Here is an 18,545-nt window from a genome sequence, read left to right as displayed (position 1 = left end):
TGCTGCTGCTGGCCAGATGATAAGCAGTTCTCTAGCCATGAAACTTGGAGTTCAGTTCTGTTTTGGTTACATTACGAAGCACAATTATGTACAATATCTCCGGGCCTGAGAATCGCTAAGGTTTTTATGTTTTTCATTTTTTTAGATAAATTGGAGCAGACTGTCTTGTCCATCTGGTCGCTCCATCATAAAGCCCTAAGTGTTGGACATTGTTAGCAAAGATTGATCCTTCTATATCAGGGGTCTGCAACTTTTACAATCTAAGGAGCCATTTTCACCCACAGTCCAGCCGAATAAAACACATTTAGAGCCACAAATGTTACACAACCTTTCGAAAAAGGACAGCTTATAATTTTTAATAAATATCTACTATAGGACATTTTTGTTTTTTAAAGACTACCATTTTTTTTCATTATGGACAATCCAATGGATTGAACACCATGTTCAAGCATAAGGTTGTTCATCGGTGCACTTGACACCAGAACACCCTAGGCAGGAGGTCGATGATCAGTTTTGTAGTCGTGTCTTGGACACTCAGGTAAAGAGAGAGGGGCTGAGTAGTCCACCGATCACCACCTGGTGGTGAGTTGGATCCACTGGAGGAGGAGGAAGCCGGACAGACTTGGCAGGCCCAAGCATATATTGAGGGTCTGCTGGGAATGTCTGGTAGAGCCCTCAGCCAGGGATGTATTCAACTCCCACCTCAGGGAGAGCTTTGACCAGATTCTGGGACAGGATGGAGACATAGAGTCCAAGTGGACCATGTTATCCGCCTCTATTGTCGATGTTGCCGCCCAAAGCTGTGGCTGTAAGGTCTGCGGTGCCAGTTGCAGCGGCAGTCCTTGAACCTGTTTGTGGACACAGGCAGTAAGGGATGCTGTCAAGCTGAAGAAGGAGTCCTAACGGCTGTGGTTGGCTTGTGGTACTCCTGAGGCCACTGACAGGTACCATGAGGCCAAGTGTGGCGCGGTCCAGGCTGTGGCAGAGGCAAGAACTCAGGCCTGGTAGGAGTTCGGTGAGGCCATCCTCGAAGCGATTATGGTAAACCGTGTGATGCCTCAGGAGAGGGAAGTAGTTCTTCGCCAACACTGTTTACAGTGGGGTGTGGAGCTGCTGACCTAACTAGGGATATTATTGGGCGGTGGAAGGAGTACTTTGAGGATCTCCTCAATCTTGATGTCACGCTGTTGGAAACATTTATAAAGAATTATCTTTGTTTAGTTTAAACAAGGGTTATGTTTTAAGTTCTACTATAGTGAAGATGATTCCTGTGATTGGTTTTAGTGTGGACAAAGGGTTTGTGGAAAGTTAAGGAATGTGGTCTGGAGTGGATCAATCCCTGGACATGACAAGCTTATAACATATATGGGAATGACCACACTTCTAAGTTGAAATCTCTGTAAGAATTGGCTGAACCGATTCCTGCTTTTTACGTGTAAGAATGTGAGTTGTAAATAAAAGGCAGGTGCAAGGACATCTTCCTTTGTGAGAAGGAAGTCAATGTTCTGCAGGTACTGTCTCTCCCTTGCACGTCAAACTTACTTGGTTCATCTGTGCCTTTTTCATACACTTGTCTGTAATTATCAGCTTTTTAACTCTAACATTTATTTGGTCCCTCGAGCCGGAGCGCTAGAAATCTGCCGCCCGGGGCCCAGCGCTGCGTGTGGGGTTCCAGTCTGTGCAACAAAAATCCTGCACTGTGTTGGTAACCGCCGAATCAGCCGAGGGGCACCGGGAAGGTGGATCAACGCGTTTCGACAGACAGTGTGAACGAACGCACAGGTAAGACGGAACCAACTAAGTATATTAGAAAAATAAGAATAAATAGGAGTTTTGAGTTTAGAGGTACTCGTAATTTCCCCTAATCTCCTTAGGGGAAACCAACTCTATAGAAAAATAAGAATAAATAGGAGTTTTTGAGTTTAGAGGTACTTGTAATTTCCCTTAAGAAGATTCAAAAGCAAACCAACTCCATGGGAAAAATTCAGAGTTTAAAAAGAAAAGCGCGTCAAAAACAGAAAACCTAGTCTAGGTGATTTAGGCCTATAAGTGATTGTGTGTTGGTGCATGTGTGTGTGTGTGTGTCTTGGAGAATCATACGGCACTCTCAGTGAGACAACACTTGCTGGTGTTAACATAAAGTTGTTGACAGCTGAGAGGTGCCCTAAGGAATTATGATTTGGATATTAGGTGCCATCAAATCTCAGTCTAAAACTCCTGCATTCTCCGAGATTAGAACTCAAAGCGGAAATCCGGATCAAAACTAGGTTTTGATCTAGAAGCCTGTTTTCTGGGAGATGGTGGGGGCCCGTTGAGGAATTCTGTTTGATTTGATGGTACAAGATATGTATAATAAATGCACCTCTGTTATATATATAAAGAGTGGAGTCTGAATAATAATAAACTAGAGTGAATAGGATAAAAGCATATATAATAAATCAAAGAGAATCAAATAAGTAGCGCTAATATAAATTAATAGAAGTAGAACTCAGTTCTAAACAATAGTTTGTAATAGAAAAAATAATTAAAATAAAAAACTTAAAATGGGGAACTGCGTCCGGAAGCAGCCCCCGTTAGAAGGAGATGTAAAGTTTATGCAATCAAAAGATCCAGATACAGTAAAAAATCTTGCTAAATGGCAGAAAGATTATGATTTTAAAGGACATCTTTCGGTTCCTGCTTGTACCCATTTGGTACAGAGATTACAACAGAAAGACAAATGTTGGAAAAGGAAAAAACCCAGCCAAGAATTGGACCAAAAAATAAATAAAAATTGGCCTGCTGAAGCCCATAAAAGAAAGCCAGGAAACGATAAAAAGTTTAAGGAGATTTATATAGCAGTTGCCAGACAAGAAGATAATGACACTTGTGTAGTAAGGGGGAGGGGCAGGCAGCTACAACCCCAGCCTGCTGCTGCAGCTGCCATAGTGCCTGAATCCTCAGCGCCAGTGGGACAAATAACTGAAGAGGCAACACCATATTAACCATCAGTTTTTCTGACTTCACAAACTATGAGAGAGGGATCCCCAAATTTAATAACCAGCTCCCCGGTAGCAAAAATACTAGGCGGAGAAAACAGGGAATTAAACTGGATGGCCTCAATGACAGTTAAAAAATGCCCTCCAGGCAAATGCTTTACCTGAGATTCATAAATGGGTGCTGATTAAGACCATTAAGAAGAAAATGTGGTCTGATCCAAAGTGGGAGGGTCCATTCCAAGTGTTATTGACAACTCCTACCGCTGTGAAAATCCAAGAGGGGGCTACTTATACAAAGTACACTATAAGAGGTGAGCCTGTCAGTCTTTCCACTCATGCTGGAAATGATGAAGCCTGACTACAAAGGGGTTGTTGCCATCTAGAGGAGGCTTCGTCTCAATGTCAGTGAAGAAACAAACGATCTTTCCTAGCCTTTAGGGGTGAGAGAGAGACTGATAGGTAAATCTAAAGGAAATATGTTGTTGAAACATTTAATTTTGTTTTTCATGTGTGTCCTTATTGTGTTAATGATATGCCAGACATTTCCAAAATTTCATAATCTCCAGAAATTCAATTCAATTCAATTCAGTTTTATTTATTTAGCGCCAATTCACAGCACATGTTGTCTCAAGGCACTTCACAACAGTCAGGTACATACATTCCAATTAATCCTAACCATTGAACAGTGCAGTCGGAGTTAGCTTTTTATTCAAATTGGATAAAACATTTTTCTATCTAAGGAAACCCAGCAGATTGCATCCAGTCAGTGACTTGCAGCATTCCCTCCTCCCGGATGAGCATGTAGAGACAGTGGACAGTCACTGGCATTGACTTTGCAGCAATCCCTCATACTGAGCATGCATGTAGCGACAGCAGAGAGGAAAAACTCCCTTTTAACAGGAAGAAACCTCCAGCAGAACCAGGCTCAGTGTGAGCGGCCATCTGCCACGACTGATTGGGGGTTTGAGAGAACAGAGCAGAGACACAAAAAGGGGAAGGAAAAGTAAATGTTAATGGATGTAGCTCCTTTAGTCGTTTCACCTAGAAAGAAAGAACAGATAAACTCTGAGCCAGTTTTCAACGTTAGAGTCTGAAAGAGAGCACATAGAGTTTGTTACAGTTAAGCTCACTCAATCGCCATGTCTAGGAGAGAGAAAGGGTTAAACACTAAAAGACAGGACTATGTGGATCATCGGTAGAGGGTGAGCATTAAATTGTTGCCAGCAGAAGCTCGGACGATTCCCCTCTCCAGAAAGGTGTCACAGGTAGACACAGAGCCAGGCCAGGTGTAGCTTCTAGGAAGAGAATAGAGAGAACAAAGTTAAAAGCTGAAATAACAGAAAATAATGCAAAATTGGAGAGTAGTGTGAGAATGTAGCGAAGAGGGTGAAAGTGGTCGTTATGTCCTCCAGCAGCCAAAGCCTATAGCAGCATAACTACACAGATAGTTTCAGTTCAGATTATTTAGTTAAACGGCGCATATTTACAACAATGTCGTCTCAAGGAACCCCACAAAGGGTCCCACTGATGGTCATAGTTATACTAAAAACCACAAGGATTGGGATACCTCTCTCTGTCAGACTGATCACAACCATCGGAAAAGAGAAGGGGTCACACAGGTAGCAGAAATGGAGGGTGTGTTTGCACCTCAACCATAACTGAGCCGGTTTAGGCTAAACCTGACTCCCGCTTACTCCAACCAACAGGTAGGGAGGAAGGCTCCCTCCCTGATAACCTAAGCCACTCTAACTATAAGCTTTATCAAAAAGGAAAGTTTTAAGCCTAGCCTTAAATGTAGATAGGGTGTCTGCCTCACAGACTAAAGCTGGGAGCTGGTTCCACAGGAGAGGAGCCTGATAACTAAAGGATCTGCCTCCCATTCTACTTCTAGACTCTAGGAACCACCAGTAAACCTGCAGTCTGAGAACGAAGTGCTCTGTTAGGAACATATACATATGGAACCATCAGATCTCTGATGTATGATGGAGCTAGATCATTAAGGGCTTCATATGTGAGGAGGAGAATTTTAAATTCTATTCTAAATTTAACAGGGAGCCAATGAAGCGAAGCTAAAATAGGAGAAATATGACCTCTCTTAATTTTCATCAGAACTCTTGCTGCAGCAATTTGAATCCGCTGACGGCTTTTAACTGCATTTTGTGGACATCCTGATAGTAAAGAATTACAATAGTCCAGCCTTGAAATAACAAATGCATGGACTAGTTTTTCAGCGTCACTCCTGGATAGGATATTTCTAATTTTGGCAATGTTCCGGAGGTAAAAGAAGGAAATCCTAGAAACCTGTTTAATATAGGATTTAAATGACATGTCCTGGTCAAAAATAACACCAAGGTTTTTTACTTTATTACCGGAGGTCAATTTAATGCCATCCAGGTTAAGTGATTGACTAAGCATTTTCTTTTTTAAAGACTCCGGTCCAAAGACGACAACTTCTGTCTTGTCTGAATTTAGAAGGAAAACATTTTAAGTCATCCAAGTTTTTATATCTTCAAGACATGCTTGTAGTCTATCTAACTGGTTGGGCTCATCAGGATTTATGGATAAGTAAAGCTGAGTAACATCAGCGTAACAGTGAAAATTTATCCCATGCTGCCTGATAATTTGACCTATTGACCTAAATTAAAGAGGTGGATACATGAAGATTTCCATGGAATGATTATACAAGATATAAACTACTTGTTTGAGACATACAGCTGGTACCAATATGAAAAATTGTAACCAAGTCCAGAAACATTTCTGTTTATTGTATGTACTGCACTTCCTATCTCTTCCAACCAGCCCAGGTTAACAGCTAGACCAGTACCAGCACCAAGGGATGAGTGTTTTATAAGAAACAGCGTTTCTGGTGCCAGTACCAGTTTCCGCGTGGTAAAGGGTAATGTAACTTTTTACAACTGTGATGTTACAGAGTTTAAACAGTTTAATGTTACAACTCCTGTGTCCAATTATGTGGAGCTTCTTGCAGGTTCCTATTTTTCTCATTGTGTCGTGGGTTCCATCCCAGTGGGGACTATTCCAATGCGCATCTGTAACACGACTTACTATTATTCTTTACACCAGCTGGACCAGGGGGAAATGTCCATGATCTAAAAGGCACTTGTGCAATAGATGGATTTCACTGGATGTGTGGAACTGCCATTTATTTGCAGTTGCCTCTAAGTTGGAGTGGTGTTTGTGCACCTGTTTATGTCACTGATCACACTTATGTCATTTCAGTTCAACCTTCCCTGAATAGGAGTAAGAGGGAAGTCATCCGTGTGAAGCCACATGACGGTGTGTGGGGATCAGATGTTCCTGACGAATTTAAGCATAGATCAACAGGAAATAAGATTTTGCTAAGTTTATTCCCATGGTTGGGAGTAGGAACATGCTTAGATTAGAAACTATAGATCACTGACTGGGACTGTTTGGTAATGCAACCACAAGCTCTTACAGGACTATCAACAGAAGTCACAGCTCTTCGAACCGTGGTGTTGCAGAACAGGATGGTTTTGGACCTGCTGATGGCCTCGGGTGGGGGGGCATCTGAGCGATGCTATATGCCAATTAAATGAAATTAAAAGGGGTTTGCAGCAGGATGTCCATCCCGGCCGAGGAAGCCTTTCTTTGTGACTTACTTCTGGACCGTGGTGGCAACTACTTTTGAAAATTATGACCCCTGTCATCGCTGTGTTATTGTTGTTTGCCTTTTTTACTCTGTGTGTTATTCCCTGTATCAGAGCAATGATATTAAGGATGGTTGGAGGAATTGTTGATACAAAGTTGTCCCAGGATTACCAACTTCTTGACGAGGACCAGAACTATGATGACACTTTGGAGGAGAAGTCACTAAACTTAACAATAGTTTATTGTTTATTGAGGTGTATGCTTAAAGCTTTTGGAAGTGTATACATGAATTTGTTATTAAACTAATCAATAATAAAGAGGAGGGAATTGTTGGAAAAATTTATAAAGAATTATCATTGTTTAGTTTAAACAAGGGTTATGTTTCAAGTTCTACTATAGTCAAGATGATTCATGTGATTGGTTTTAGTGTGGACAAAGGGTTTGTGGAAAGTTAAGGAATGTGGTCTGGAGTGGATCAATCCCTGGACATGACAAGCTTATAACATATATGGGAATGACCACTCTTCTAAGTTGAAATCTCTGTAAGAATTGGCTGAACCGATTTCCGCTTTTTACTCGTAAGAATGTGAGTTGTAAATAAAAGGCTGGGGCAAGAACTTCTTCCTTTGTGAGAAGGAAGTCACTGTTCTGCAGAGGACTGTCTCTCCCTTGCAAGTCAAACTTACTTGGTTCATCTGTGCCTTATTCATACACTTGTCTGTAATTATCAGCTTTTTATCTCTAACACACGCCTTCCGTGGTGGAAGCAGAAACTAGGGAGTTGGAGTTGGCCTCTTTCATCACTCAGGCTGAAGTCACCAATGCTTCTGCGGGTGGATGAGAGCCACCCCGAGTACCTCAAGTCTCTGAATGTTGTAGGGCTGTCGTGGCTGAGATGCCTCTTCAACAATGCGTGGCGGTCGGGGACTGTGCCTCTGGACTCGCAGACTGGGGTGGTGGTCATAAGGTGTGTGTTCTAACTACAGGGGGATCACACTCTTCAGCCTCCCTGATAAGGCCTGTGCCAGGGTATTAGAGAGGAGAGACCAGTCAAACCTCGGCTTCAGAAGGAGCAGTATGGTTTTTGTCCTGGCCGTGGAACACTGGACTAGCTCTACACCCTCTACAGAGTGCTTGAGGGTTCATGGGAGTTTGCCCAACATGTGTTTTGTGGACCAGAAGAAAGCATTCGACCGTGTCCCTCATAGTGCCCTGTGGGGGACGCTCCAGGAGTAAGGAGTCGGGGGCCCTTAATTAGGAGCCATCCGGTCTCTGTACAAGCAGAGCGGGAGTTTGGTCCGCATTGCCGGCACTAAGTAGGACCTGTTCCCGGTGCATGTTGGACTCCGGCAGGTCTGCCCTTTGTCACCAATCCTGTTCATAACTTTTATGGACAGGATTTCTAGGTGCAGCCAAGGGCTGGAGGGGATCTGGTTTGGGGACCAGTGGATTTCAACTCTTTTTTGGAAGATGACACGATCCTGCTGGCCCCCTCTAGCCAAGACCTACAGCACGCACTGGGGTGGTTTGCAGCCGAGTGTGAAGCAGCTGGGATGAGGATCAGCTCCTCCAAGTCCGAGGCCATGGTTCTCAACCAGAAAAGGGTGGCTTGTCCTCTTCAGGTTGGAGGGGAGTTCCTGCCTCAAGTAGAGGAGTTCAAGTATCTCGGGGTCTTGTTCACGAATGAGGAAGAATGGAGCGGGAGATCGACAGATGGATTGGTGCGGTTGTTCCAGTAATGAGGACACTGTGCCGGTCCGTTGTGGTGAAGAGAGAGCTCAGCCAAAAAGCAAAGCTCTAGATTTACTGGTCGGTCTATGTTCTTAGCCTCACCTATGGGCATGAACTTTGGTTCATGAACAAAAGAGCGAGATCTCGGATACAAGCAGCTAAAGTAAGCTTCCTTTGTAGGGTGGCTGGGCACTCCATTAGAAACTACCTTAGAGACACTCCCTTAGTGAGGAGTTCGGCCATCTGGGAGGAACCTGGAGTAGAGCCACTGTTCCTCCATTTTGAGAGGAGTAAGCTGAGGTGGCTCGGGCATCTGTATCGGATGCCTCCTGGACGCCTTCCTCGGGAGGTGTTCCAGGCATGTCCCACAGGGAGGAGGCCCAGGGGACGGCCCGGGACACGCTGGAGGGACTATGTCTCTCGGCTGGCCTTGGGCTCCTACCGGTCTGGGTGTCTCTACTGAGTCTGCTGCCCCCACGACCCGGTTTCGGATGAAGCAGAATACGATGACAACCATTTTATTTCTATTTTTAGGTTTCAAATAAAGAAAAACCTAAAAATGGATGGAAACATTTTCTTCTATGGGATGTTAATGAATGATGTAAAAAAAGCACATAGTTTCAAACACAATAACAAGAAAAATAGATCTAAAACTATATTATTGGTACTTTCATTTTCATTCTGTTGCGTTATTAAAAGCAATAGTGTAAGGTACAAAGGGCCACAGGCTCTGCTGCAGGTTGCAGACCCTTGTTCAAGGTCATTCTCCAGTTTCCACAAAGGAAAACCTGACATCTGGCTTCTTGGTCGCCTCTCTGACCGACAGTCTTCTTCACTAATGACTCGGTGTTGAGCAGACAGATCTGGGGAGTGTCTTGGTGGAGCCAAATTTCCATCTCTTTCTAATAAAAGAGTCCAAAGTTCTTTGGATGCTTAGTAAAGCCACACTTTGTTTATCCTTTCCCAGATTTGACACAATCCGGTCTCTTGTTTTCTTTTCTAATAGCTGTCAGCTGTGAAATCTGATATAGACAAGTGTGTTCCAGTCCAATTCATGTACAGCCAACTGAATTGGACTCCAGTTAAATTAGAGAACATCTGAATGATGAGCAGTGGAGACACTGACTGCCATGGCAACGTGATAGTTTGTTTAGTATTTAATACATTTTATTTTACTTTGTCATTATCAAAATCGTAATAGGGAAATTAATTTAATTCCTTTTGGGATAAAGCTGTATCAAATCAAAACATGGAAATAGTGAAGTGGTATTGTACTGTATTAGAATGAATTTGATTGAATAAAATGGATTTGATCTAAAGTGGATTGTACTGGATTAGACATTTAGCTACTGGACGTGTTTGCGTTCTATAGCGCCTTAAAAAAGATGGTTGTTGTTATGAATTGTTGCGTGGATGACATCTCAGTGGGGTTCGCCTTCAACCACCGGTGCTTTTATGCTGAAGGCCCAGGCCGGAGGCAGGTGTCTGACACGCTGTCTAATTAAACGCACAGGCCCGTCCCCATCACTGAGGGTTGGGTTACAGGGGTGTGGCGCCACCATCAACGATCATTTCCTAATTCATCCGCATCGCCGAAGAAGGAAGCGCAGCCATGGTGCAGGGTCTCAAGGAGAGATTTGAAAAATTCCTTCATGAGAAGAACCTTATGACAGATGGTCTAGCGAAGATCGAAGCCAAAACTGGAGTAAACAGGACGTACATCGCTGTTGGTGAGTGTTTAGGGATGCAGGCATGGAGGAAAAAGACAAGACGGAAACGAAATGTCATCGCAGATTCAACGCTTTTCCCTTTAGTGACGATCTAGTGACGTAGTTAATTACTCCTCTTGTATTTAGATAAAGACAATGGTTACTGTAACGAGACTAGTGAAACAGAATGTGTCCAACTGCGTAGTGATAATTTTGTGGAAAGGAACGTCAAAAGCGTAACGCAACGTGGTGTGATGTCTTTCTTTCCTTCCAGGAGTCATAGCTGTGGTCGCAGTTTACCTCGTCATTGGTTACGGAGCCTCCCTGCTGTGTAACCTCATCGGATTTCTTTATCCAGCCTACATATCGTAAGGGTTTGATTTTCTACGACTGTTCTGCCCAGCAGCCCCTCCTTGTGTAAACACACCCAGCCCTTATTAGATATTGTCACTACCATACGTCATCATGCTATTTCTAGATCATTTCTAGAGTATTGGCTCCTATCTGAGCCCGTTATTCACATAATCAATACGCTTATGACTAAAGAATGTTGAAATATTAGTTTTTATGTCTATAGTTTTCTAAGGTGGGGTTTCTAAGAACTGCCACAGACCAGGGTTGCCAGCTTTCAGTAGCCGAGGCTCATGGGGTAATCAAGAAAGCAGTTAGTCAAACATTAAGCTTAAAATGTTTTATTAGCAATAGATACTTTATTATGACACATTTTTGTATATAAAGTGTAAAATTAGGCTACAAGCCTTACATGCATCCCTAGTAGGGCTGCAACTAACCACTATTTTGCTAATTGATTAATCTGTTGACTATTTTAAATAATTGATTAATAATCAGATGGCAAAATATGCTTAATAGGAGATATTTTATGGAACCTGAACCAGGTGCAGCTAAAGCTCTGCTATCTGAGGTGTTCTGGTTAGAGCATATTTACAGGCAAAGAATGTTTTTCATCTTAAATACAAAATGTATATATTTTATGTACAGTTTTGGCTCACTTACTGCTCTGAGTGGGTTGTTCTTTCAGAGAATGGCATGTTTTAGAGTCTGTATTCTCCAGTTAATGATTATTCAACTACTAAATTAGTTGACCATTATTTCAGTAATCGAATTGTCACGATTAATCCGATTAATTGTTTCTGCCCTAAACCCTAGTTAACAATGAGAAATGTATAGCAACATGCCATATACACACAGCCTAGTTATTGCACAGTGATCCCAGTTTGACCAAAGCTCTAGCACCTAAACCTGATCTGTTTTTGTGGATTGTGCAATAATAAACTTTTAAAATCTGAACTAATCATTCGGGATTTTAATGTAACTTTTAAGGTGCAGAACTGCTTTATGGACTCTTAATGAACCCTGGGGACATTTTTACTGAAAAAGGAAAAACGATAACAAAAAACACTTGTGAACAACTTTACCTGTTTATTCAAACTTAAAAAGGTGCAAAACATTAATCCTTCCCCCAACGGTCATTGCTTCATCAGAAACTGTTGTTTCTCTCGTCTGTGGAGTAGACCAGATTCAAACAGTCAACAGATCTCCCTCTCTTCCTCATTGAGTTACTTCTTCTTTTAAACGTACCTCGTGTTATTTGTTGCAGCAGTGAGTAACTTGTCTTTCTAAGTGGTGTTGTAAAACTCTGAACAAATATGCTCAAAGTTGAAAGGGATCAAGAGCTCACTCCTCAAGAGCTACATGGAGCACATGTTTCTCCAGTCACTCCATTTTCCGTTCTGGAAAATCTTCTTTCCACATATCCAGTGGTGGCCAGGATGCTGAGGATGAGGCTGATGATAGTTGGCATGTTGTGCAGGTCTGCTTCTGGACTTCCAGTCATCTTCAGCATCTTCTTCGTGCTTCTTCAGAATGGGTCTTGCTGTGAAGCATCCTCATAAAGTTCATTCATATTGACTTTAGGGGTGAGGTTGAGCTTGGTGGTCACCCCCTCAATGTCACTGAAGGTCCAGGTGCCACGGTGTGGAACATAGATTTCATACTCAGTCCACTTTTAGATGTATCTCCCTGTCAACACAACTGAATGCCATATTTCGGTCATTAGCAGGACTCTGTAGAACTTGAGTGCATGAAGAGATGAATCAGTCCTTTGATTGAGGTGTGTCGGACTTGGGACACATCAAAAAGTTGAAAGGTCATCGGCCCTATAGGACTGGAGGTTGACGCCCCTGGTGTAGAGACGGAGCTTACAGTGAGAACAGCCAGTTGTCTTTGGAAAGGTTCAACCGTTTCTTAACATTTCACACTGCTGTGTTGAGAAATGCAGTGAAATCTGCTCCTGTCATGTCTGCATCATATGGAGGAGACGCTGCAGCTTCACTTTAGCCAAGTAGCTATAAAAATGGTAATCTCGTCACCATCTCGTTATCCATCATGGATAATGAGATGGTGACGAGATGATAGCCCAACGCATGTGGTTTCATCACTCTCCAGATCTGTACAACGTCCTCAAAGACATAGAGGATATTATTCCAGATGAGAAGGTGAACCTCCACATTGTCTCCGTCTTCCTCACTTGAGTCCTCAGTGAGCTTTAACAGAGCTCGAAGTTGTTCGGGACGCTCATCCCCCTGGCTGAGGACGTAAGACTTCATTGCAGTCCAGGTTTGCATTAGCCATGTGATGGCTGGTTAAGGTAGAGCCACCTGGTTCTGACATGTAAAACTTCCTGGAACTCATGATAAAACCTACAAAACTCTTTGAGTTTCACTAAATGTTGTTGCTTAAACAGATGATAATGAACCACATTTGACAGGCGACCGCTCTATGAGAGCCAAGAACTCATTTGCATTCTCCATGAAAACAAGCATTTTGTTGGTGACCCCAAATTCTGGACTAAATATTAAACTGCAAGGAGAAACATCTTCCTGTTGCCCTTATTTGATGTGTCTGTCTGTATTCTGAATGGGAGGGGTTTATAGTTAGCAAGGACATCTTCGGCCACTGCCTCTGCCTTAGTTCTCCTCACAGTCCTTTTGTTTTACGATTGTTTTAATATATATGGCAAATAAATTGCAATAACTCACTCATTAATAGCCTAAGATTAACACATTTATGCTGATAATGAATGGATGTAAGCTTCCTCTGTGACAAATACTGTGATGTGGTTGAGAAAAACCCACTGGAATATTTGAAAAAAAACATTTTTTGGTAGGAATTTGTTAAACTTTCATTGATCTTTGCCTTAAATATTAGGTGAGATGTGGACCTGTAGTTACTTGTTACTGAGACACCCTGACTAAGGTTCATTAAATGAGGTTTAATTACTGCACCTTACTGAGTAGAAAGGGCACAGGCTCCACCAGTCATACAAGTTCTGGCCAACCAGAACCAAATTAGGTTTTGTGTCGTTATCCTATTTTAGTCACTTCATACAAACATCATATTCTTTCCTTTATGCAAATGTGAATGCTTTGGTTAGCTCATTTTATTCAGTGTAGTGCTTTGCAAAACTACTCTCAAACTTTTGCACATTTTGTCATGTTATAACCACAACCTTCAATATATTTTGTTGTTCAGTAACTGTGCCCTGCCTTTGTAATCAACAACTGCAAACCTGCCAGCACATTGAGATCTAGCTAAACTGACAGTGTGTGGTAGAAAACCACTTCAACAAGTAAACCTGAACACACCTGTTCAACAATGAAATACAGCAGGGACAGCATCATGCTGTGGGGATGCTTTTCTTCAGGACGGACAGGGACGCTTGTCAGACTTGGTGGGAAGATGGATGGAGCTAAAAATAGAGAGAAGGTTGCAGAGGACCTGAGACTGAGGTGGAGGCTCACCTTCCAGCTACAACTGAATGGATCAGATCAAAGCATGTTCATGTGTGTCCCAGTAAAAGAGTGGACCTACTAGAATTTATGACAAAATTTGAAAAGTGATGATCACAGATGCTCTCCATCCAATCTGACAGGGGAGGCATAAAGTTGCGCCCCCCCCCCCCCCCCATGCCTAAACAGATCAGTGTCAATTTATGCAAATCTGTTTATTGATGTAAAAAAGGAGAATAAAACTGAATTAAGGTGTGAGATTATTTTGACCTCAGGAATACCTTGTTCATATCTCTTGCCAGGATTAAGGCAATTGAAAGTGCCACAAAAGAGGATGATACAAAATGGCTGACCTACTGGGTGGTGTATGGACTCTTCAGTGTGGCAGAGTTCTTTGCTGACATCTTCCTCTCCTGGTTCCCTTTCTACTATATTGGAAAGGTGATTCATTACCTCCTGTTCATTTGTCTTTTAGTTACCATCTAGACATCCCATCTACTGGTTGATTAGACAATCTTTGTCTTCATTCCCAGTGTGCCTTCCTGGTGTGGTGCATGGCTCCTACTCCTTCTAATGGGTCGATCCTGATCTACCTACGGGTCGTCCGACCGGTGTTTCTCAAGAATGAGGCCAAGATTGATGATGCAGTGAAAAACATCAAGGACAAAGCGTCAGAGGCAGCTGACAAATTCAAAGATGAGGGTATGTATAGAATATTATTGCTGTTTGTTTCACCTTAAAGGAAACTTTTGGCTCCTCTTTTTTCTTACTGTTCCTCTTGGCCAGTATTTTCTTCTTCAGAGTTCTTCTGCGTCAAAATTTCTAAATTACTCTATGAAGACCACCTTCTGTGACATCATCAAAAGCTTAGATCTTATTATGCTAGTTTAGGATTGACTGGCCACAAGTGTGTTTTACTGGGATTTTATGTGACAGACCGACGGAAAGTGGTGCATAATTGTGAAGTGAAGAAACATGCAGTATATTTTAAAATGTTTCCAGAATTTCTCAACTGGATTTCGGGCTAGGCCATTTGAACACACAAATATACCTGGATGTAAACCATCTCATTGTAGCTCTGGCTGTATGTCTAGGGTTGTTTTCCTGGTAGGGTGAAACTCCGGTCCAGTCTCAGATCTTTTGAGACCGGGTTGTCTTCTAGGAATGTCTTGTATTAAGCTCCATACATCTCCCCATCAATTCTGACCAGCTTCCTTGTCCTTTCTGAGAAAAAAAACATAATAATAATAAAATAAATAATCCCCATAGCATGATGCTGCTACTACAGTATTTCACATTGGGGATGATGTATGCTGGTTTTCTGCCAAGAGCAGCATTTCCAAGTAGGCAAAAAGTTCAGTTTGTGTCATCTTCTTCTACATATTTGCCATGTCCCCTTCTTAAAGCGCTAGCTCCTTATTGCCACTCTTCCATAAAGGCCAGATTTGTGGAGTGCTTGACTGTCAAAAAATTATCCCACCTGAGTTGTGAATCTCTGAAGCTCCTATAGAGTTACCTTGGGTCTCGTAGACACGTGTCATAGATGTGCAGTTGTGCAACGCTTTTTCTATCTTCAGATGGATGGAACAGAGCTCTGTGAGATGTTCTAAGCTTGGGGTACTGGTTTATACCCTAACCTTGCTCTAAGCTTCTCCACTCTCTCCTCACTATGTTATGTTCCTTCATTTTCATGATGCTGTTTGTTCTCTAAAGTTCTCTGGGGCCTTCTCAGAACAGCTGGATTTATACTACGATTAGATTCCACATGGATGGAGTCTATTTACTAATAAGCTGACTTCTGTAGCCAACTGTGAGATCGGTCCAACTTTAGGCTGTACTTGCAGTACTCTGCCTCTGGCTGGTCCTGTTAGACGGGGACCCAGTGACGTGTGAAGCAGCTTTTAAATTAAAGTACAGGTGTGCCTCTATTTAATTCAGATGCTGTGAATCAAAAAGCCTTTGACATTATGATCTTTACATCGGGGCTTTCCTAATTAATTTGAAGACATAGTAATCTTAGTGGATGTTAACCTCAGACTTTGAAGAAAAAAAAAACATTCTCTCATTATTCTGCCATTTCTAGCAGATAGACAACTTTGTTAATCCTGACTGACCTAAATCTGGAAATAAATTGCTATGACTTAGATTAATCAAAAAGAAAAGGTTCTGTTCCTTTAGACATTATAAGTAAATATCTGGTTTCAACTTTATAAAATGGATCTTCTAATCAAGACGTCACCAACAATCCTTTAGGGCTGGTGTTCTGCTTTAGAGCTTCTGATGAAGCCATACAGGACCTGTTCCCCATTGTATAATATTCACTTAGGAAATGCTACATCACAATTTGTTCCATATTCTGTAAATGTTTCAGTCAGAAATGTTTATTTGGGCTTTGTGGGTTAGAAAATAAGCAGACAATTTAACCTGTAAATGTGTAAATTTACAGATAAATTACAGATATCTAAAATGGAGCGAAGTAAAGTTGTTGCTCAATGTTTGCATGGAGCTGAAAATCATTGCCAACAGATTCCACTGATGAGAACTGCAAGTTGTTAAATTATATTTTTTTACGTTTTCTCCACAGCTAAGAAAGCCACAGCAAACATCATCTTTGAGGAGAAGAAAAGCTCCTAAGAGTGATGCCTTCACACACAGTCAGCTCTGGATATGACCGTGATGCAGAAACAAAACGGGCTTTAAGTGTTTTTAGGTCATTTCAAACTAGTCTGTTAGGTTGAGCTTCATGCTGGATGTGTTTCATTTATTCCTCGTATCTCATGCATCAAATAAAGCTTTTCTTATACCTGTTTGCCTGTATGATGTTCTCATTAGTGTATGCTTCATCAACCAAATAAAACAGATAAACCTAAGTTGTTTTCTCATTCTTCAGACTTTTCTGGGCCTAAGGTAAAATAATTAGTAACAAATTAACAAATATTTGCAGACATGCAGAATAATTGCATCACAAAAAGTTAAACAACTAACAGACGTTGGGGTGTGGCGTGGCAGCAAAATGCTCGACCCAGTCCTACACGCAGATGTTCCGGGTTTAAGTCACGACTCGGTGAGACCTTTCCTGCATGTCTTCCCCCTCTCTCCACCTCATCGCAAGGCTGTCCACTTTAAAGGCTTAGTGCCACAAGAATAAAAAAATAGTGAAATTTACTCTTTAAATTTATTCCAGTTTTTTTAATTTAAGTTATTCTGCATTATTACTACAGAAAGACTTCTGGTAACTGACATTTATTTAGGCCCAAGACCACTTGGTGTTCATCCATCCATCTATTGTCTATACCTGCTTGTTCTTGTAGGGTCGTGGGGCTGATGTCTTTTCTGGTGGTTACTGGGCAAGAAGCAGCGTACACCCTGGACAGCTCGCCAGTCCCTCACAGGCCATGCACACACACTCATACCTAAGGGGAAATTAGGAGAGACCAGTTTACTAAACAGTCATGTTTTTGGACACTGGGAGGAAGCCAGAGAGATCCCATGCATGAATAGGCAGAACATGCAGGGTGCGATTTGAACCCAGGTTCTTCTTGCTGCAAGGCTACCATCCAGCTCCCACACGGTGTCTTTTAGACCAATTGCCAAGAGTTCGTATAACTGTTATGCATAAACATAGCAGTCAGAAGTTGCTGAGAAGTGATAATGTTACCTACAGAACACAAAGCGCAGGTATCGAAGCATAATACAAGTTTAAAGCAGTGATAGCAGAGTCTCCAGCATGAATGTAAGTTCAGGAGATTTACATGATTTGTCCAGTGAGGAGGAGGAAGTCTGGTTGAAATGTCTGAGTAGTAGCTTGGAGACCTAACAGATCGATCGGTGAAAAACAGCTTGTGACAAAAGTTTCCATAAATACAAATGGATATCTGGCGTGATTCAGATAGATGTTGTAATTTCTACTCCAATCCTCATCATGTTTATTCTGCTCACAAATATTATGGTGTTTACTTTGAGTATTGCAGTGATTGTATAAAACATTGCAGCAGTGAATGGAAGCAGCTGAAAGTCTAACTTTCCTATCCATAATCAGTCAGTGGTCTATCTGCACTTCGATAATAGAGCCAACAAAGCGTTTTTCTTGTTATGGAGGCTGAGATCCTAACGTGTGTGATGAGATGTTCATCTTTTATCACAGAGTGGTGGTCCATCACAGGCCAACACAGAGACACACCGGATAAACAACCATGCACACACACACACACGCTTATCATACCCAGAGATGGGTAATAACCAGTTATTTTTACCTAAGTAACTTTAAAAGAAAAACTACTTTTAGGAGTAGTTGTACTGCACCATATGCTGAAGTAGTGCTACTCTTACTTGAGTACAATTTCAGGGTACTCTACAAACTTGTCATCAAACCTAAGGGAAATTTAGTGAGAACTATTAACCAACACCCATGTTTCAGGCTCTCGGAGGAAAATAATCTTATACAGAATTGTGATATATTTATGCTTAATACATTCAGGATTTTTAGAGTTTCTGGCTGTAAAATATTCAGATATTTGTCTCCAACCCTGATCCTCAGGACCCGGTGTCCTTCATTGTCCTTCATTTTTAAGATGGTTCCCTGCTCCAGCAATATTGATTAAAATGATTGCATTTCCTCCCCTACATGGCATTACATGCTGTAGAAGCCTGTAAATTGCCATTTCATTTTAATCAGTTGTGTGGCAGCAGGG

The 18,545-nt window shown here is 41.9% G+C and overlaps 1 protein-coding gene across 1 annotated transcript; it reads left to right on the top strand.

Moving 5' to 3' along the window:
* Positions 1 to 9,858: 9,858 nt before the first annotated feature.
* Positions 9,859 to 16,724, top strand: reep5 (receptor accessory protein 5). Its single transcript, XM_047371694.1, has 5 exons — positions 9,859 to 10,066; positions 10,320 to 10,413; positions 14,157 to 14,295; positions 14,388 to 14,556; positions 16,439 to 16,724. The coding sequence occupies exons 1-5, from the start codon at positions 9,949 to 9,951 to the stop codon at positions 16,486 to 16,488; spliced, it is 570 nt and encodes a 189-aa protein (XP_047227650.1). The 5' UTR covers positions 9,859 to 9,948; the 3' UTR covers positions 16,489 to 16,724.
* The last annotated feature ends 1,821 nt before the right edge of the window (positions 16,725 to 18,545 follow it).

The sequence above is a fragment of the Girardinichthys multiradiatus genome, chromosome 8 (assembly GCF_021462225.1).
Source record: "Girardinichthys multiradiatus isolate DD_20200921_A chromosome 8, DD_fGirMul_XY1, whole genome shotgun sequence".
In the NCBI taxonomy this organism is placed as follows: Eukaryota; Metazoa; Chordata; class Actinopteri; order Cyprinodontiformes; family Goodeidae; genus Girardinichthys; species Girardinichthys multiradiatus.
Note: the sequence above shows the minus strand (reverse complement) of the source record. Positions and strands in the feature narration are given on the sequence as shown.